General features: G+C 42.0%; 1 protein-coding gene across 1 annotated transcript in view; it reads right to left on the bottom strand.

Annotated features, from left to right (window-relative positions):
• Positions 1 to 782: 782 nt before the first annotated feature.
• LOC133350647 (protein Dok-7-like) overlaps positions 783 to 22,965 on the bottom strand; it is a 49,612-nt gene continuing 27,429 nt past the window's right edge. Inside the window, exons 6-8 of the mRNA XM_061565245.1 lie at positions 9,660 to 9,787; positions 6,242 to 7,186; positions 783 to 2,944 (exon numbers count right to left, since the gene is read on the bottom strand). Coding sequence (XP_061421229.1) covers positions 2,879 to 2,944; positions 6,242 to 7,186; positions 9,660 to 9,787 — 1,139 coding nt within the window. The 3' untranslated portion in view covers positions 783 to 2,878. The remainder of the gene's footprint in view (positions 2,945 to 6,241; positions 7,187 to 9,659; positions 9,788 to 22,965) is intronic.

The raw sequence follows: 22,965 nt of genomic DNA, 5'->3' as shown, positions 1-22,965 counted from the left end.
CGAAATAACCAAAGAGTATAAATGTTACATGGTGAGCAAAATTTAAAGTGAACAAAATATTGCAAGCACTGTTCTTTTTCAGTGGTTCAGCTCTTTTTAGAAAATGCCACCCGAAATGTTCAGGAAATTGACCTGGCATGCTGTCAGAGAGCATCTCATTCTTGTTTAATGAAAGCTCGTGTGTACAGTTTATCTGTATGGTTTATCTGTAGCTTCAGGCATGAACAAAAAAAGAAACAGGATTAAAAAAAAAACAATTGTCAATATTTTATTCTGTCTCAAAAACAAGCTTGCTTCTTTAACAGATAGCAAACACAAAGGGGTAACATGACATCGTACTGTATAAACAAATATTCAATACACCTCAGCAATATTTTCCGAAGGGTTTTAGGAATTGCGTGGGTAAGACAAGATGAGCAATGCAGAAGAGAACATCGCAAGGTGAATGTTTCAGATATGTTGAGCTGGGCCAGCTGCAAACGTAGGCATTGGAATAGTTTCCATGAGTGACAACCAAGGGACAAGACCTTAAGACCAGATGGTGGGATACTGTTAGGGCAGATCTTGGAGGCTCTGTGACCACTGCGTAGCAGCTGTGGGAGCTGGAGGAGGGTAGTGAGAGCGTTGGCGAGGCACGGTGACACGAACAGCTTTGGCCATGCACTGCCTTACCCTTGTGCATCGCACCTCCGATTAGCATGGTTGGCTACGTACGGTGCGAAAGAGGTTCGACATACGTACATACATACAACAGGCAATTGCTCTCACTGTTATCGTCCGGTGGTAGATATGAAGTTGTACACTCGTAATGACCATCGATCTCTCTTAACAGGTCGGCAGTGTGGTGATTAGTGAATAAATAGCCAATATGCTTTAAGTTAGTTCATAATTACATCACCAAGAATGCAAATGAATAACTTCGTTATCGAATATCTGCAGTACTGCAATTACATCACTGTAAATGCTGTTTCCAAATGCGTCTGGTTGCGTTCCAAACATTGTAAAGGGTTTTATGCAACATTGATTTCAGCTATTACAAGCATGCGTCGAGTTTTGCTATCGAGTTGTAATAATGTTAAATCAATTTGGCTATCTGTTAAGTCCTACATTGCCAATGCTATCCGTCACACAAATGTCTTTACTGGCGATGAGATCTAAAATATTTTCCTCAATATATTGCGACAGTTCATGATGGCATTTGATCAATAGCAATTTTAAAATAACGCTATTCAGAATCACATTAACTTTTCAAATCCTGTCGAAACTTCTCCTTAAAAAATGAAATGAAAGTCACTGGCAATAAATGTAGTAAATCCACTTTCCATGATAATGTATACATCTTCAGCGAGGCTACTGACAGTTCATTCAACAAATGTGTGTCGCAGATTGAACCCTAAAGAGCCTCGCTGAGTCTCAAAACCTGTTCATGAGCATTTCACTTGGGATATTTGGCCAATTGATCCTTATGGCGGTACCCCGGGTTACCAAATAATAAAAAATGGGCCGAGGCAATTAAATATTTAATTTCTGGGACACTATTTTTTCCAGGGGTGTACTTCAACTCCGCGACTGGGGTACCAATCAATCCGAAATCGGTGCCACACTCCGCGATGTCGAAACGCAGCGAGGACGATTGCGCCGAAACCCTGAACGCTCGCATGTGGCACCGTGGTGGTGCATCGTGTACAGCTCGTCGAGACGAGTCGATTGCCGCATCGCCGACCATCGACGGACTAAAAATGACTGCATCACGGACATTGTGCGAGAGCCGGGGTGCTGTGGTACCCTGGGATACCACCATGAGGTTAAATTCCCGATTAAGTCTTTTTTTGTGTGTCAGGGGAAACCTAATCATCCAGGGAGGAAAAAAATATGCATATGAGAGGATACAATTTAAAAACCATTTGCATAGGTCAGAAAGCTATCTCAACTAGAATCATTCTCCAGTACTCATGCGGGTCAGCAGTGTCACTCACATGACATCTGTGTGAACCATCATCCCTGCCTACAAAGTTCCGGGTGACAGGCATGCGCTACTTTATATCCACACGCGCTGTTAAAAAACATGTACTTCATTAGTTGCCAGTGCTGCACATTTATTAATTTGCCTACCCATTCCCTCAGTTATCTTTAATGAGAAAACCAGCCCCTAATTATACACCTTGCGATAATGTGCAATATTTAGCCTCGAGCTGCGAAAGACTGGAATCAAACAGCACAAACGTAATGGCACAAACTCATAATGAAATGGAGGCAGCGGTAATGGCTGTGTAACACCCTCGGAAGGGGGCACGTGGGAAAATAATTGTGCCAGATATGAACAATTGCTATTACTGTGCTTGCATTTGACACAAGAAGTTATTGCCTGGATGTTTAAATTGTTAATGCACCAAGGACATGCGGGTTGTGGGCACACCACTGCCTTTTCAATACACTTGCAGCTTCAACTGGGTATCTTTACTATATATATAATACAGCACCGGATATACATTTTTCCATTTGAACTTCGCATTGCACAGTATATTCTAAAAACAATAAATATTACATTGGCACGTTAAAATAAAAACAAACACATAAAACATACATTATTATTACTACGACCATGATATTCTTGTTCTTTTCGCTTATTTTTTTTTTAAATACACTTTGAAATGTGTACTGGATATTATATTTACGTAGCTACCTCTTGCAGAAGAGTCAATGGCCAATAACTTATTAATTTCTGCACACGGTGTTTTCCCTTCTCCATGGGATGAAGTTTATTTTGTTCTTTTTTTTTTGGTGTGAGTGTGGAAATGTTTGAGCATTCTGTTACCACCGTTTTTTGTCCTGTCTTGTGAGTGATAGACTGCAGTCTTGCCAATGTGCTAGTGTCTTGTCAGTTTGTCTTGTCAGAGTGCCTGTATTTGGCTCCCGGACCTTCAGGGTGTCCTAAGAATCCTGACTGTGGGTAAGCACACAAAGAAGCCTGTTAATCTTACCTCGAAAAGGGACGCAGCTAATCACTCACCCAGCAATAAATGTATGGACCACACCATTGTATTATTTACAAAGTCAGGCGGACAGTATTGATAATGCCCAAGTTGAGATCTCTGTACCCTGCAGTATTGCAGAAAGTTGTAAACTTGGCGCTTTTCAAATTATATTAACTGCACTGTAATAAAGATTGTGCTTCGAGTAGGCTTATGGTAATACACGCAAATATATTTTTTAAATGCATTTACATACAAATGTGACTCATAAAGTTGTATACAGGATTCACATATTGTACATAGAGTATAGAGTGGTGAGTACAAGTATATATCGACGTGCAGATCGTAGATTGAAACCCACAGAATATTCACATGCAATATATCTGGTATACTGTGGTACCATTTTTTCTTATCCCCTATTCAAAATATTGTATACCAGGATAGCACCGATGCAAAAAAGACATTCAATCAAAAATATAAGCAACAACAAGATAAGATGGAGTTGCAGTTGGTAGAAGAAGAAAAACTTTTTTTTTGCCACACTGGCAAAAAAAAGATGTAACTCAAATTCAAGGCACTTTCTTGCATCTGAGTGCATTTATGCATGTGCGCTCATGCATGACCTCCGAGCCTGCACATTACCTTGTGCCCTTGCATGCATTGGTGCGTGCGTGTGCCTGTTTTCCCAAGGGGGGGGGGGTGGTTGTGTGTGGTTCACACACACACAGGTCGACTCAGCCTCAAATGAGTACCTGGTGCGGTGTGTAAACATCGCCACTCGGGAGACAAAGGCGGCCGAGCGTGGTGATGGCCACCCACCCCCTCGTGTGCCGTGATGGCCTTCATAGGTGCTCGCTAAGAGCACTTGCCCCAACAGTCTGTGACGGCTATACGGGGGATCTTTATCTTTGTGGTTCAGTGTGGTGTGGTGGATCATGCACGGACTCGCCCCAAAACAGTACTCAAGTGTACGCGTTTGGGTAGAGTTACTTGGAGCCTATTTTGTCTTTCGAGTCCACGGATGTGCATTTACATGTCATCAATTCAAATTTCAGCACTTTGAGTCAACACGGTCGATGCAATGCTGCTGCCTACATTTCTATCTATAACCACCACAGAATATCTTCTTGGTTCTTTCGGTAAAGTCACGTAGAAGGAAAATAATAAAAATAAAACATTATAAAATACAATTCTCACGACGTTTCGGCCACAACGCAAGCAGCCGGCCGAAACGACGTGAGAATTGTATTTTATTATGTTTCATTTTTATTATTTTATTGTTTCCCTTCTACGTGACTTTACCGAAAGAACCAAGAAGATGAATCCCTGCAGTCACGAAAGCTTTAAATCGAAACACCACAGAATAGGTCCAAATATTAGTTGGACAAACAGTCTGTGATGCTTCCTGCCAACTTACCCACCCCATCCCAAGGCCCCACATTTGCGCGTTAACGAGACTAGCAAGGCGCGAGGTCTTTAAAACAATTAATTGGTAAATCATTAATGCACATCTGTTTTAATCGTGGTGTTTTGTGCATGTTTTTTTTTAGAGGAGGAAATTAGCATGTTTCAAAGTTAATGACTTTACAGCAAGTTTATCTGCACAAGAGGGTTGAAACTAATGGGAAAAGCAATGGTTGAAGTGAACGCCCTGTGGTATCGATTTGTCCAGCGGTGTCGACATCTCGAAGTCCCGCATGCACATGCCGTCGTATCAATTATCGCGTGATATTCTCGTTCAAATAATCGCGACGATACAAAATGTGGCGGCCAATGACAGTGAGAAATTTAAATTATTCAATAATGAGCACAGGTTAGAACCCGGTCCATAAATGACGTCACGCGATTTTGGACGATTTTTGACCCCCCTCCCGCCCCATCGTCACGTGGCGTCACAAAAAGTCAGACCCTCCCCCCCCTCAAATATGACGTCACAAAGCTCTGCCCCCCCCCCCCCAAAAAATAAACATGCTTCAAATCGCTTTAAACTATTGTCATTGTAGTGCGTATTTAATGTGGCGCTGCACTCTGATGTTGTAGGAGAAAACATTAATTAAAAGTCTATTTAATTAAGTAGAACGTGTCGTTTATACTTATTTAAAGTTGCGCATTTTTATGTGACGTCTCAAACCCCTCCCCCCCCTTCGTCACACATCGTCACAAATGTCTGACCCCCCCCCCCCTCCTAGGTGCGTGACGTCATTTATGGACGGCCGCTTATATGTTCTGCTGTATCTTTGTGTACATGTGAGAGCCGAACTTTTTTTGAGAATTGGTTATGTATAAGTGTTCATACCGCCATATTCATTTTTACTTTTTATTTTTCATTAAACTACCCTCAACACAAACACCTGTCAGCTGTTTTTTATTTGTCGTCTAAGCGAGCCGCAAAATAGCGGGATGTGTGTGACATCATTGTCTTTTTCTCAAAACATTTTTACCCAACGCTCATGCTTACGTGCACAATATACTCGGTACACAGGATGGTTTTTTCAACACGCACAAGCTTTCGGAGTTTCGCCTATTCATAACTAATGTTGAACTTAGAAGCTCCAATCTGCTCAGATTGGGTCTTGAATTTGTTTGCCACAAATCTCACTGAACGAGCGGGACAAAAATGGGTATATTTTTAGACACGGCAACAGCAAAAGTGTTTCTGTATGCAAATTAGTGAAAAGCATTACAATGTATTGTTATATATCTTTCGTATCTGAGTATATTGTATCCATAGTCTTGCAACATGCCAGTCTTCTTGGAATTGTGCACATTTTTTGCATTGCTAACCTTGGATTAGATATTTTATCTCGTGATGTAGAATCTGTAATAGCAGCACGATATGTAATAAATGTATTTTTACCGCCACAATTGCACTGCCTAAATATCTCCTTATCTAACCAATGCAGACGCGAATTTGTACGACTTATCTTTGGCATACACATGCTGCATAGATATTCGTATTCATGAGTGTTATTTTAGACGTACACTGTAAGCGCAACATTTTCAAAAATTTACTAGTTTATATACTTATCAGAAATGTTTCTTGTGCTATATGTCAACATTTCCAAATATACTCATTATATCTATTGCTGAAACATGTACCAACCTCAACAATTGTGTAAATAGATAACTCAGACATTCAGTGTCCCATACATTCTGTCTCAAAAGTAGGGCACGTTCACATTTGAGGCATCTGGCAGAGCAAAGCAATTAATTACAAGTTGTCATAATCGCAAGTGGAGGTAGAAAAAAAAAGTTGCTTATCATCTTACCTTCTCAGCGGTGATCTGGCCACCGCTTGGCATCCTGTGGGGTCCCCTGTAATCTTGCGTCAGGGTGTGGACAGCGGAGCACTGGAGTGCTGGCTCCAGTTCCGTCTGCGGCATCTCGTCGGAATGGACCGCAACATCTGTCGATGCGATCGGGTGGCTCCCTCGAGCGCACGCTCCAGATGCGGTGGCGCCGGCCGCCTCCTGCGCTGCAGAGGACACTGAAGGTTGCGGTTGCACCAGGGAGCACCTCATGAGCCTCTGCAAAGCTGCCTCGGCCAAATCCCCCTGAAAGGTCTCCTTCGAAGAGCCGGCACGGTGTCCACTTTGACAATCTCCGGGCTCAGTCACATTTCCAACGTGCGCTCTGGCGGCTTGTACGTAGCTGGTACAAGCCTCTGTCTCGACGGGAACGTCGCCTGCTCTGATTGACGCGTGCTTTTCTAATGACACCGGCTCTGCTGCCGTGGCAGCATCCATCCTCTGCGCCGTGTCTGAAGTTCTCAAAGGGGCCGACTTCCCCGCCTCCTGCTGCGAATGCCTCTCCTTGTACAGGCAGGTGCTGGGGCAATTCGAGTGGAGTTCCCTGCGCGGCACGGCATACCACCAGTTGGTGACGTACGGAAAGCGGCACTCGGACTTTTCTGCCCCTTGGTGGAAGGCCGGTGGAATCGTTGAGGAGGCCTCTGGCCCTTTGGCTGGGATGGATTCAAACTCGTCACTCGCCGAGCCGCCGGCACTGCCAGAGCAAGAAGAGAAGCTGCCCGAGGCAGACCCCGAGCCCGAGCGGGTGACTGTCGTTATCCCGCTGTCTGATGATATCCTCCGGGATGGTTCTGTCGCCGGCGATGGCAGGTGGGGCTTCGTGGGAAGTCTGGACTTGTCAGTAATCACAGCGGAAGCTCTATGCAGGAGTGGGGACCTGGCTATCTTTGCTTCTGGTGGCATCTGTGCAGCAACATAACAGTACACAGTTATTAGGAAATACTAAGTGTAATATTCACACAACAACCAAATAAAACTTAGACGTATATATTCGTCTTTATCTGTGACAAATTGGTTTCTTTCATATATATATAGCATTTACTTCCTGTTCATAACGTATTGAGGAAAGTTCCAGAGTGAATACCCCACAAATCCTCCTAGATCAGCAGTCGGTAACCTTGCGTCTCGTATTCACGTGCAATGCGATTCTTGAAATACTGAGTATTCTTTTGTGTTTACCAAATTCGCAAAAAAAAAACTGCCTCTTCTTGTTATTTTGGTTGCTGAACCCTGGGAGGGTATTGCATTGTAGTCTTGGTTTTGTCATAATTAGATAGAAACGATTTGTTTGCAGATTGTGCTCCATCTTACTGTAAAAGTCTCATTGCACAGTACAAATACTTACACGAGGTTTTTTTCTGCCAATAAAAAAACAGAGGCAATTTAAAACACGTTATGTTCACATTAGCAGTTGCAATCATTTCCATAGATGAATGCTGAGGCAGTGCACGTTGCTGGCTTTGACAATGATCCTAGTTGTAAAATGAGGTAGCTTCATGCAGAATTGCCACAACCAGGGTCTGTGTGTGTATATTTAAATTAAACCAATGTCTTCCATAATCCAGGGTTTTTTTTGGGTTAGATCGCATAAATATAGAAATGTGTAGTTAAAACCCGCCACCACCCGACACAGCCAATTAGTAAGGTTTGTCACGTAAACAGAACGTGGCAATTCGTTACTAGTCCAGCCACACACCGGTTGTGTTGGATAGCAAAGCCACAACATTTACAACACACCGGTGTGCTGTACTAGTAACGAATTGGCATGTTCTGTTTACGTGACAAACCGTACTAATTGGCTGTGTCGGGTGGTGGCGGGTTTAATGACACATTTATATTTACACGATGTAACCCCCAAAAAAAATCTGCATTATGGATGATATTGGTCGCGAAAGCCTAGGTGTGAAACCATTCTTATTTTACCAGGTAAGGCCCACTTAGCTATGAAGCTCTTTTTCAGAAGCAACCTCGCCACAAAAGATAGCTGAAACAAGTGGCCCATCATGTGGAAATGTATCGCAGCCAAATACTGAAAACGCGTGATGTTGATTCTAAATGTGGCGGGAAAAACCGGAGGACCCGGAGAAAGATCCACGCGACCACGGTGCGAACATGCGAACTCCAAATATACAGCAGGCGTCAGGGTCGGTATCGAACCCACGTCCTCCACCGTATAGCAGGCGATGTAATTAACGTATCGCCACAAACACAAGGATGATCCATTCATAGACATCCCACTGATTCATCTTCTTGGTTCTTTCGGTAAAGTCACGTAGAATGGAAATAATAATGAAATAATAAAAATAAAACATAATAAAATAATTCTCACGACGTTTCGGCCACAACGCAAGCAGCCGTCCTCAGGTGGAGAACAGGTCTGTCGAGAAGACAGCGTCTGAATTACACGCCCCAGGCCTGGAGCGACTATTTAGGCTGGGATGGAGGGGGAAGAGCGCCTTGACAAAATAATTTGCATATCAAGAGGAATTTAGCATATTTATGGGAAATGCAGATATGCGATTAGCACTACTTGTGAAATGCGTAGGAGGTTTGTAGTACTAATCGCATATCTGCATTTCCCATAAATATGCAAAATTCCTATTGATATGCAAATTATTTTGTCAAGACGCTCTTTGCCCCTCCATCCCAGCCTAAATAGTCGCTCCAAGCCTGGGGCGTGTCATTCAGACTCTGTCTTCTCGACAGACCTGTTCTCCACCTGAGGACGGCTGCTTGCGTTGTGGCCGAAACGTCGTGAGAATTATTTTAATTATGTTTATATTTTATTATTTTATTATTTCCATTCTACGCGACCTAACCGAAAGAACCAAGAAGATGAATCCCTGCAGTCACGAAAGCTTTAAATCGAAATCCCACTGATTTCCAATGATCCTCTTCGTGCATTCTCAGCGGGTGAAAGAGTGACTGTGAACGCGACGGCTCCGTCACGTCCAGGGGGACAGAGAAGGACTCCGGTGGTTCGCATTCGCTGATCTGTGGCGGTGCGCGCACGCACGCCTGGAGAGGCGCGCGGGCCATCCATTCCCGGGGAGAAATCCGGTCGTGCGCCACCGCAGAGGAAATCGAATTACAAAATAGTATTTCAAATGCCGTGACAAGGTTCCTATTAAAACGCGCAAAAAGGAAAACTAAGAAACCGGAGGGAATTTGTTGCGTTCACAGGATGTCGTGCTTGGCAGCCCTCAATCACAATCTATCATTGTGTAATTTCTCCCTATTATCTTAGTGGGGTGGGCTATACTGTAAAACGGATCACCCTTGTGGATATGAACAGGGAGAGAGAGATCTACTGCTGCTCGTTTGCTGCTCACAGCCTCTTTGCCTCGAGGCGGCGGGGGTGGGGGCTGGCACGTGCCGTGAGCTGCTGGATGGAGGTGTATATGAGGCTGTCTGACGGGCTGCCATCAGACTGCTCGTCTGCCGATCCGGAGACGCCGGAGCTGTCTGTGAATGCCCGCGCTGCTTTAGCACGAGGGTGAACAGCTGCAACGAGAACAAACAAAAAAAAGACATTCATATTTGCATTTTATACTTTTCCAAAACGTGCTTTTATTGTACAAATGCATGTGCCAGCTATTCACATCGCTTATCGCATTGCTTATTCATGCCCACCGATAAAAATGGCCCCTTAGTCATGATGAGAGTTATGATCAGCGGAAATGAACAACATTTTAATGTCGATTTAAAGCTTTCGTGACTGCAGGGATTCATATTCTTGGTTCTTTCGGTAAAGTGACGTAGAAGAGAAAAAAAATCACATAAAATAAAATTCTCATGACGTTTCGGCCACAACGCAAACGTCGTGAGAATTTTATTTTATTATGTTTTATTTTATTATTTTACTATTTCCCTTCTACGTGACTTTACCGAAATAACCAAGAATAACATTTGAATGATTTAACACTTGTTTTGTTTTCACGCATAGCGTACGTCTCATTCAAAGAGTTTTGCATTTCAATAATTGTGCATTTGAATGCAGTAAATGAAGTAATTACATTTTGTTTTGAATAAATGTAATACAAACTACTGTGGGTTTATCATTTTTTAAAAGGTTGTGTTCTTCTCAGCCATTTCCAACAACATTTAAACATTTCAGTTTGATCAAATGTGCTATTTGCTGAAACATATAAGGTAACAACGAATCAAACAACCCTAAATGTTTTTCAAGCGATTGAATAGACTGATTTCTTTTTTACCAAAGAACTGACAACTAATTTTACTAAGTTTATGCAAACTTGAATGTAATACTAATATATATAGCAAGTCCATTTTCCACATTTGTATTTACCCATTGCACTTTGTATTTATTCCGTTTTGGAAGCTGTGCTTGTTAATGATGATTTCCAGTCTGCAAAATGTCACCTCTGTGTGTTACGTGTTGACGTCCACTGAAGCCAGCTCAATGTTAAAGAAGCTGGCACGCTCATTGAGTGGAATACAAAATGACTTTAACCATACGTACTACCTGATCCGTTTTTTGTACATGTTTTTAAGCATTAAGTTTAGTAGTCAAAGTTATGAATCAACAACTCAGGTGTCACATGGCACTCTGATGAACGATCTTGGCAAAGCTATGTTAGGCCACTGTAAATTGACCTTCCTGGGACATTGGCTCTAGTTTAGTGGCCTGCATGGTCCCTGAAGCAACAACAATAAACAAAAAGCATCTATAAGATGTGTATATATACATATAACTACTCTCCACTGAAGCCAGCTCAAGTTACACCTGCATGATGTCTGACGTTTTGTACCACATGCTTTAGCTCTCAACACATAGAGCAAAACGTCGGACATCACGCGAAAGAACACGCAGTACAACCTGAAAACAGATCAGAGAGAGAGAGAGCGAGCTACCCGGGACGACCATGAAAAAGCCTAAGCAGTAGCACAAATATAACGAGGACTGGGCGGCCCTGCCCTATGTTTATGCATCACAATACCCAGCGGTGCATATCACGATCGGGTAACCACAGGTGGTAATGTGACAGATTACACTGCTGCTGAGTGAAACGTTTCCCTGCTGGCTGCTGCGTTTTCAGGTAAATTACATCAAAGCTGTCAGTGGCCACGCACTTTTGAATGTCTCTGCTTGTTATGTTCCATGGACGCTCATTGTGCGTGCGACTATGAAATCGTTGGATGGAAATGTCAAACGTCGAAAGTATGATCTCAAAAAGGGCTTCGACGAAATAGAGAAATCTCTTCTAACCAAAAGTTTTGATTCGACTTCAATGGCCATGTTATCTATGCCTTTGTTAAGTCACTATGTGATTATAGTCCCTAGATAGGATTCATATGCACAGACGTACAGTGAGCTCAGAATAAAAAATTATAAGAATGCACGTGTGTGGGTGTCACTGACAGTTGGCAAAATTGCTGTGTAAACCTTGGCAGAATTTTGGATGTGACTTAACTTACAATTATTGGTCAGTATAGATTTCCATTGGATAAACGAGTCCATGCCGATTATTGCAATTTAGCCTTTCCAGACGTTGGCTCAAGACCAACCTTGGTAATGAACACAGCCCGACACGCATTTCAACGAGGACTTTGACTTAACTTTCACTTTACCTATTGTCACGTATTGCATTAAAATGACATCACCAAATCCTTACAATGAAAGTTAATAATGCTTAAAAAAAAATTTCCTTTTCAAAACACAACCTCTATTGCGATGTAAATGTCCGGCCCTCGATAAATCCATTGCTGGATGGGAAGATCCTCCACGCCTTGCCGGCAGCATGGGCTCTTTGACCAAATTCTTAGGTTTTTTTCGGTAAAGTCATGTAGGTAAAAATTTTAAATTAATAAAAGTAAAATAAAAATAAAATAAAAATAACGACGTTTCGGAGGCAACACAAGCTTCTGTCTTCAGGTGGAACCGTCACAGCACGATAGCTGTATCAAGTGAGAGAAATTCCAAGAAAACAGTCCTTGTATATATACTGGTTGAGGGTGGAAGGAGCCAAGGCAGGCCCTGGATATTATTATTGTGAGGTTCGGTGCGGCTGAAGCACGCTGTTAGGAATGAGCCTTTGTTGTGTAAACTAGGTGCGGATTATGTAAAGGTGCGTGTAAATGGGACTGAGCCTTTTGTTATGTAGAGGTGATGCGGCTGAAATCGATGCCAGGAAATGAGTCTTTGTTGTGTAGAATGGTTGACTGAGCCTATTGTTATGTAGAGGTGGTGCGGCTGAAATCGCTGCCAGGAAATGAGCATACTTCACCAGGCCCCTGAGTTCATAGTGCCATGAGAGCCAGCACCACTGCGCCACTGCTCAACTCTACAACCTTTTGTAGTAAAGCAAAATGTCTAAAAAATTCAAATGTGCACTCATCTAAATTACTGTGATGACCCAATGTGTTTTGCATCTGTGAAAAGTCATTTACTGTGACACATCCATGCGATATATTTTCATTGCTTTGTAACTCTTGCATCCACCCCCATTTATCACCAGGCCCTCTGCTGCTAAAACGACCAATATATAAGCATTAAGATAGAAGTTCACTGCACTGAGGCAAAACCAAGGTTTATACCTAGATGAATGACGTCTGTAAATTGTATAATTTTAAAGGATGCTCCTTGTCTTGTGGTTATTGTTTTTTAGATTAAACTATGTTGCGATTTTCTCTCCCGCTCGATATGCCTTGTGCATACATTTTGCTGAGCCACCTTTGCTACGAAGCGGTCTCAATTGCTGCTTTAATAAGAGCTTTGCCTATGTATGCACGGTACAGATTGTGTATTTTAAAAGCTTTTCCCTTAATACTGAGCCTTGCTTTCTGAAAAAGGTGAACACCCTCCACTGGGCTGACAAATTAATTAAAATTTCTGTTCACCAATTGTTCCCCATTTTGTACTCATCACACTGACTGTTAATAAATAAACTCTGAGCACACAATTTTTGGGGCCATTCAATTGTGACTCTTCAATGACTGTACTGAGAACACTGCATTCGCTACATGAGAGCCTCGATAAATTAAGAAGACAATATTCAGATTTTATATTTTGAGCTCAGAGGCTCCAAACCAGAAACGTATACAACATTCACTTTGAATATAATTTTTCTTAATTGTGTCTGGATTAATTCCCACTTGACCACTTCCAAAATTGGCGCAGCTTGATGCCTATGATGATATTATACCAATGAAAATGTTAAGCTGCATACTGCTAATGATGCAACTTGTGTCCTGTGTTACATGTGTGTAGTATGTGTGAATGTATAATCAGTGTTGACATGGTGTCTGGATTTGTTGGGTTGCATGAAGACAATCATACTCCATGGTGATTTGATATATTACAAGATCCTCCAGAAATAGAGCCTTCAACCTCAGTGTGACCTTTCTGGGTAAATACATAATTATTATATTTCTCATGGCAAACAAATACATGAGTTCCCATACTCATATTGTGATTTGCGTGGTGCTTATCTGTGTTCACATTCCTGAGTCTGGTGGTGTAAATTCCTCATCCCCATCGTGGTTAGGTGCAGCATGTCCATGCAACAACCAACATTGCCAGGCACACTTCAGGCAGTGGGAAAGAAAGTCTAGCTAGTTTGACATGGGCCAGCATGGGATATCTTGGAATCCCATGGGAATGCGGTCGCCTATTAGGATTTCCAGCACAAGGAATGTTACACTAATGAGAAATGAGTCGTACAAGATGAATTGTTTCACTCCTTTGACACTATGTCCCAGTCATGCTGTCATACACAACGTTGCATATAATGATGCTTTCTGATGTCTTACAGGGGAATGAGCACATTTGTGCCAACGAGGATCGATGTCCCTGTGGAACCACCTTCGTTCAGGCACTACAATGCATGCTTCGTGTCTTTAATAGTGCATAGAGTATACATACAGCTAGATTTGAAGCTTTCGTGACTGGAATGATTCATACTCTTAGGTTTTTTCGGTACGTGACTTTACCGAAAAAACCTAAGAGTATACATACAACGTACACATACATTCACTGTCTTGGTGTGGATATTTATAAAAAAGATAATAACATGCCAAAAGGCAACAGATACCTGACTGTTGTGGGTCTTACACAATCAAGTCTCTGCAAAAAACATATATTTTTTTAAAGAATAGAGTGAAGCTTCGCCAGTCCTAGTTTAGATGTTACGACAAGGAAGTCATTGTTTGGTTTGTGTCAGGCTTATGAATGAAGATGCTCTGCAGTGCCTTGGGTTTAGTTCCTAAGCAAGGTTGGCTATATGCATAAGAATAGAATGCACTGGGCAGCATTAACAATGGGACTTTGCAAATTGTATGACACCTCCCTTTCTGAAAAGTTGTAGGCAATGCAGTAGTTGCTTTGAATTACGTCACGTAATATTTTTCCTCTATCTTAAGTAGATAAAGAGTTTTAATATCAATATTTGACAGGGTATTAAATATTGTTATGCTTACATCCCAAGGATAAACAATTTCCATTCTGTTCTGGAACAAGGATGAACACTCACTGCACAATAATTCCTCCTTTGTTATCTGAACTACGACAATATGATTATGGGGAAGTTTTGAATAAAGCATTGTGTATTGAAAAGTAATTTATCAACTGGACATTGTATAAATGTGCCCTAATATGTAAGTCACTCGCTGTTGCACGAGGGTCCATTCATCAAAGAATTCCAACTTCCATAACAAGGAGCAATAGCACACCGATGGGAAATGTCACACCTGTGCTTGAATGAAGAATGGGATTAACTAGAATTGTCTCATCGAAGCCTCGAGCCGTTCCACGTGTTCTATTACTGAGCTTGAATGACTTTTGCCCAATGGTGTGTGTGTATGTCATCTATCATGCCTAGGTATATAGAGCAGTATTGTGTTGTGTTAGTATTGTGTTAGCACCCTCGCCACAACAAAAACACAGATTTATTTGCTTTTTATCTAACCATGCATACACATTAAATTGCATATGCATGCAAGAAACAGGCAACAATCTTAAAAGGAAGGCATATAAAAACAGTGTGCATAGATTCACACTTAATGTAATACATTTATCCAAAGTCACTCATATGAATATTATTATTTCATTAGTAAATAAAGTTCTGGCTTTGAAAGGGCATCTGATTAGATTACCATGACATTTCATATGACAGTACAAACTGAATTTCAGTTCTAATCAACCTTTGCATCTCTACTTGTATGTTGATACAGAAATAACAAATTGGCTCAAACAAAAATATGTTTTCGCAGGAAACATGTACATGGTTACGGAATGTATCACTTTTGTTTTGAGATCGTGTACCATTCTTATCACACCCACAGCCATGTTCAGCATGGCACGACCAGGACCGGATTAAGTTTGATGGGAGCCTGGGGCTGTTATAGTTTTGAGGCCCCGTTCACTACATTTAATTCCTTCACTCCATTACTGTTTTATCACCACCCATTCCCAAAGCAAAACGCTCCGTTGTTGTTTACTTTTTTTAAAGCTAATCAAAGGTAAAATAAACAAAACTCTTTAGATTTCGGCACATGACTGGTGGTACCTAATACATACAGTGATGCCATGACTTTACAGCATTCACCATATGATGTATTGAAGTGCTACCTTATTGTGGTGTTTCCTCTATTACCATATAAAACGGTGTTCTAATATTTGTTTGGAGGCCTCTCCAAATCTGTGGCCTCGGGCTGCAGCTACTCAAGCCCCAGAGTTAATCTGGCCACGGGCACAACTTCCATCAGCTGAGTACATCACAGGAGAACTCGAGGCATTTTCCTAAGCCTGTCTTCCAAAGAGTGCTGTGTAGTGTTGCATAAGCCAGTGGGTTTTTACAAACGCCAGTAGCCTCATCATCCCTCACTCTATAAGCTGCGCGTGAGATCTAGGCACGACTCTGTTCGGGGTGGCTGAACGTATTAAAACCTGGTTCTAGAGAACAAACCATCATGAGTAGCAAAAACAAGTTCGAATGAAGGTTTCCCATGTCGTGTGAAAAGGGACGGTTATTTTTCTGGAGATATCTGTTTTTGTGCACACACAAACAACTTTGATGCCTTGCTTAAGGCGACTGGTTTTCAACTGAGCCACCATGTGTGGCCACTGTTTACAGCTCCCCCTGACAAAACAGGGGCCCAATTTAGCTCACCAGGGGGAGTGAAGACATCGCAACTTGAAACCTGCGGCGTCAAAAAGTAAAATTGCGGCCCAAGCAAGTGCTTTCTGGCCTCGTGCAATGTAACCCTATCGCCATGCGTGCCTTCATTCAGAAATCCTTTGATGAATGCTGAGAACTTTTCGCTCCGTGCTTCAAGCCATGGCTTTACATGGCGCGTAGTGACCCCCCCTGGCAGACCTGATAGCTTATTCATGCAGCAATTTCCCTGTGTCTTTGTTGGTTTATACACGTGGAAACTCAATTACCAGAGGCTTATGGTACTACGACTCGTGAGCAACTGAATGGAAAGAGTGATGGGCGTAATAAATTACAGGACAGCTCTCATTTACATTTGAATAAACGATAATGAATGATATTTTACATGAGCGTTATGTAATGGGCTATTGCGCCAATTCCTGAATGAGTATTTTGCATGGGGACAACTCGAGCAATGGGATAAATGTGTGCTCATGAGGGGATAGGACTCAAAACTTCATACATGTGGGTGGTCGACAAGCTATTTAATCACTGAAATTAACTGGCCTTGCAACAGATTGGGAGTGTCACACAGATAGTTAAATCTTCATGCTCTTATCAACCTCCAAAGTGACCTGGATTGGAGGTGTGCGCCACCATGCCTGGTATTGTATAAACATGTTTACTCGTAAGAATACTGTTCGAGCTACAAATTACACATTTCAATGTGTCCAATTCCAGGAAAAGTTAATACGAAGAGAAAACAAACGGCGCTAAATTAATTGGTTCATTGGTTCTTGCGTGAATGCATCGCTATGCCTGTTATATACGCTTGCGTGTCGCAAAGCAGTTTGGGATGTTTACGGGATGAGAAAAAGGGAGAGTCTCAATTTCCTAACGGTACCCTTGAAGCTCCAGTACGGCAGTCACCAAAAAATTAAACAAAATGCACAAGCGTCTGTGTGAGTGCACACAGACGCTGAAATATTCCACGTGGCTTTCCCATTCGGTGTCTGACTTTAGCAGCATTCATAACGCTGCAGATAAGCTGTGCCCTGTTCCCAAAACCCTTGCGCCATGGGGACCGGGGGTGTCACAGACAGTTTGCAGTCTCTGCGGCGTGAATACGGGCCGAAGTGATTTTGCTCCTCGTATAAATGAGACACAGACGCGTGCAAATCAGGAGGACAAAGATGCGGTTCATGGGCGAGCAAGCACAAAGTGTCAAGCCATTGGGTGTTCGAAACGGCTTGAAAGGCCCGTGTATAAAACCCTGCGTAAAATTAGCATGAAGGAGGAAATAAGAGCCCTATGAACTTGAACAGTTGTGTGCACTTGTTTTTTTTTTGTAAGAGCAGTTTTTTATGTTTGCAAATGTGCTGCAATGTTTTGGGAGTACAGTTGAATGTGTTGCTCATTATATTGCATTGGCTTCTCGAGAATGCTTTTAAACGGACAGGTCTGTTTTGATGACGTTGAAACAGTGTGGGTATTGTTCAGTGTGCTGCTTTTTTATCGTGACAATAATTGAAGGGCCTTTCATCCACAGAGGCTTTAAACGATCAATGTTATTCATTGACTTTCACAGCTTGTGACAGAAAAAATAAACATTTATGTGAATTCATGCTCTGATATGCTTGGTTGCAATAGTTTAACTGACTGTTTTAATTTAATTCTAGGATTTTATTTCACAAGTTGAACCATTTCTTGGAGGTGCTTGTCAGCTGTACCTCTGAGGTTGCCTGTATAAAAGTATCACACAGACCATCCTGCCAAATATTTAATGATGGATATTTTGACTTTTTAAAACCAATTCTCAAGCTTCATTTTTAATCATGTCAGCCCAACAGTAGAAACGTGCATTCCCTGGACCAAACAGGGGGAAAAATCAGCTTCAGAGTGTAATAATAAGCTCCCTCCCATTTTATTTACAAAAGTATTCAACTGTTAAATGTGCATTCCCATGAGATGGTGCAAGTATTATTAAACCATGATCATGCTAGCTATATATACTGTAAACAGTTTGCAATAATATAAAGGCGTTGAAAAACACCACACCAATATATAATGTAGCCGTGGCACGATCCAAAGTACTCTTTCCCCATTTCGATTTAAAGCTTTCGTGACTGCAGGGATTCATCTTCTTGGTTCTTTCGGTAAAGTCACGTAGAAGGGAAGTAATAAAATAATAAAAATAAAACATATTTATTATTTTATTTTATTATGTTTTATTTTTATTATTGTATTACTACTCTTTCCCCCCCGAGTGCCTGTGGAAGACTGAAGACAATTCGTGTGAATACGCAGAGGGGCCGTCTTGACGCAGCCCGTTTTTTTTTCACAGTTCCATCAAATACCCTTTCTTCCTCAGAAGGATGCAGCAATTTCCTACTTAATTAAGCATGTATGTATTTGAATGTGTGCCAAATGCCCTTTGTGGGCCACTCCACGAAGCACAACAATTCAAAGCTGGCCTACATCCGGCTCAATTAGTGCCACAGCGAGAGGCCTACGCCAGCTCATACCCAGCAGCAGAGATGACACCCCTTGGCCAGCCTTGAGTTGCCGGAATGTGAAACCAGATCCCATATGTCACATTGGTATGGCCAGCCAAGAGGACGTTCTTGGGGACAGTGTCGCATGGCTGGCATATAAGCAATAAGACAGCCCATTCTGACAGATTTATTCGAGGTACTAGTAGTTAAAATTACGTAATTTATAAAAAAAAAGTTTAGTTAAAACAAAAAGTACAAATCCCACACGAAGGGCGTGTACTACAAGCAACGTAATCTACATTTGTATTCGGATTATTTCACACTAGTCTAACATTCGAGTGTTTCTAGTACTGTATAGTATATTGCTTGCAGAGTTTAGTTGATTTAGGGAATACGAGTGCCGTGTGTTTGTTGAATTCAGTGTGTGGAACATTCTATTCAAATACACGATGGGTGTGAAGTGGATAAAATACAGAGCAGAGACATTTTCCGTAGCTTTGAATAAAGCATTTTTTTTGTTACTTTACTCGTGTGTCACTTCGCATTTCATTTGATTACCCAGTCGTTGCTGAAGCCGCCCTCCTTCCAATACACAGCACGGCGATATTTTACTGGTAGGAACCTCCTGGTTACACCAATCCACAGGGGATAATTGTGTCCGTCCGTCGTGCATCCAAAAATGGGAGGGGTGGGGCTGGGTGGAGAGGGGAGGGTGGGGAAGGGCTGGGTGGGGAGGGTAGGGTGGGGCTGGGTGGGGAGGGGCTGGTCACCCCGTGGTGCCCTTATAAAACTCAACGTTTAACCTACTCACGCCGGCTTGTGCCCGCCCTCACAGTCGGACATATTTGCGGAATACACCACGCCGCCGTTGACCCTGGCCATTGACCAAGCAACCCAACATTCCTACCAGCTCCCTCCACGGGAATGTGTTACATCGAATGCATTTATGCTAATATTCATACTGTATTAAAACTGAGTAGGATCCAACAGTGATCTGTCCTCGATCTCTCTCTCTCCTCCTTAATAGGTAACAGGCATGGAGATTCAACCTAACGCAAAGTGCCAGATTTTCCAGCCTGGATGATTGCTTAATCACACGTAGTAGAGAGATGTGTGTTTACTGGCTACCCATAATCACCAACACGAGCGATCAAATATTTCAGGTGACAACAGTACAGTAGAGGCAGTGACAGCTGGTGGATGGCAGTTGTTGTGTTGGCACCACGCTTGTCATACCAAGTGTTCAATTCCATGTTGAATACAGTAAGCTGGTAGCAAAATAAATTATTCCAAACCTGTGTCCCCCTTCCGCTCATTCAATTCGCCTGCTCTCAATTTAGCGTCACATGGCACGGTTAAATTGTTTGACAGATGTGGCGGGCCCCAGCTACGGAATAAGGAAAGTTCTAAAATCTCGCACAGGCCGATTTTCTCAGCGATGGGAAAGTAATGACACATGGCCGAGAAACCAACTCTTCACGCCCGCGTTTTCATGGGTCATGGAGCATGGCTGACAGAGCAGTGACCCAATTCTGTCCTGCATGACCACATTATTAAATAAACTGCAAGCGCACACAACTCTCTCTCTCTATGCACAAGCAGAAAAAGCATACAGTACTTTAGAACACACCATACTTTAATTGTGTATATTGAACTGTTAATAATCTAAACTCTGAACCAATTTATGAATATCAGACCTCCCCCCCCCAGGCACCGCCCATAACATTTCATGATTTCATCCATATGCAAAATGAAAAGGATCATGAGTCAACACCAGGAGCAGTGGTGCAGTGGTTGAACTCTTTATATTTGAATGATTTATGGATTCCTATTAAATAACGTTTACAGTTGACGGCCCTTTATCGATACCCTATTAGATGACGACCTTCCCACGCCATGTAAGTCACAGGTGTTGCTTGACTATACTTCACCACGTTGGTCATTGTGAGTTGGTGAATGGGGACCCCAGGACTCTGTACGAGATGTCATTCACTACTGATGCTAGTCTTGGACCGTGGGAATCGAACTCATGTGTGCCAGGTTCAGAGTGCAGTGTGCCACTGTGCCACCCCCTTAATTAATACTATTATTGTTGTTAATTGATACATCGGCTCAATTAAGATGCATTTCGTTTGTACGACATCGATTATAGTTGCTGCCCAATTCAAATTCGTACAAGAGACAGGGAGAATTTGTCGGTAAAAGATGTGGGATTAATGAAGTTGCCTCATTAAAACAGATTATTATATAACCACAGTACCGTCGGAGAGTTTAATCGTAGTTTAAAAGCTTTATAAGGAGACATATGAATGCTTTACTCGTCCATTGAAATGTCCTGTGGGGCTTTAAGTGGCCACATAATTAAGGTGCGTAATTAAGGTGTCTAAACTGGGAAATCCAAAACAACAGTAATTATTTTTAAATTATGCCTAGCCACGTGGGGCAGAGACAGACGAGTATGTCCGTAGGTCTCAACCAGTCCTCTTGTGCAATATTAACATTCTTGGATTGTGAACAAGGTCCACGATGCAATACGTACTCTAAATAACAGTAACTCTGTAGTACAGGCGGCATGCCAAATGGAATGCTATTTGATATAACTGTACCATATTCTCTGGAACATTAGGTGCACTCCCCCTCCCCCTCCCCCGATATTTGAAAACAAATGTTAGGAGGGTGCGTTTTTCAATCTGGTATGTTTGTATGTGTGGGTGTCTTTGACCAGATTTGTATAATTTCATGACACCCGCGGGACACACGTTTGGGCCGCACATCTCACTTTGTTGAGCATCTTATAATCCAAATAATATGGTAGCAATGGACTGTAGTTGCATGCAGATGTTTAATCCTTATTGCTCATTTGGAGGTATTGCTCATAACTGAGCGGATACTTATTGCAGCAACCACCGAGGAGGCCAAGAGTTGGCAGTTAAATGCACCATTGTGTTCAGGATGTGCAAAGGGGAATTCACTCCAGACATGAGTAACGTGACGGGGGTGGGTGGAGCGATTTATAGACAAGGAAACGAACTGAATGGACAAGGCATGCCACGGATGTCTGCCTGACTTTACCTCTTTGGTAAATAATTCAATTATAGCCTTGCACGCCATCTAAGCACGGGTTTTCTGGGTAATTACGATCTCAATTAGGAGTGATTAGCTGTGCGTAAACACAAGGGTTTAGGCTCGCATCCTGGACAATTGCTTAAGTTACAATTCAACCATGTTATTTTTGTAGAAAAAAATGTGTACTTTCCGTACACCTACCATACGTACAGTATAAGCTGCACTGCTCATAAATTCTGTGAAAGCAGCGATATTAGAGTGTAAAAGTGAGCTTCGAAAAGTCTGTGTGGAAAAAAATATGTTACTGAAAAAATTCCGTATTTGAATGGCAGCTAACATAACTCAGAATACGAAGTCCCAATAAGCAGCTTACTTCACATTATGAATCATTGCAACGAGCTAAAAGTGGAACTGAATTGTAATTTTTTTTTTATTAAACATAGTCTTAAAACAAACCTTTAACGGTACCACAAACTATGAGAATTATCTGCGATAGGAAAAATAGGCCACGTGGACTTTTATGCTTTGTGTACAATTTTAGGACGGGCCTCTGCAAGTATGATTTGTCTTTCTGAATTATTAATGATTGTTTTGATTAATGTTTTTTCTTTCCCCAAGAGACACAGCATTCCAATTACTGTAGCCCATAAATGATATCCGTGATTAATTGTGCACACTGAATTTCGGCCAAGGGGAAACATTTTTATTTTGATGGAAACATAAACAAACCAAGAGAGCATTGTGATTGTGTTTGATGTACATTTTGAATCGTAGCGTGCATTATTTTAGCTGTTAAGCGAACAATAGTGGCTTTTTTACGCCTATGTTTATGCACGCGAGGGCATTCCACATAAGGAAACCGTTCATATGATTAATGATGTTTCACTCCTCTTCAACAAATGGTAATTTTAAAAGAAAAACTACCTGCCAAGCCTAACACTGGCCGAGCATTGTGATTATTTGCAAAGGGAATGCATGACCATGTACAGCATTTGTAGTTGGAATA

This window comes from Lethenteron reissneri, chromosome 34 (genome assembly GCF_015708825.2).
Source record: "Lethenteron reissneri isolate LAM-NWPU_2019-01 chromosome 34, ASM1570882v1, whole genome shotgun sequence".
In the NCBI taxonomy this organism is placed as follows: domain Eukaryota; kingdom Metazoa; phylum Chordata; class Hyperoartia; order Petromyzontiformes; family Petromyzontidae; genus Lethenteron; species Lethenteron reissneri.
The sequence above is the reverse complement of the archived record's forward strand: the minus strand, read 5'-3'. Positions and strand labels throughout refer to the sequence as shown.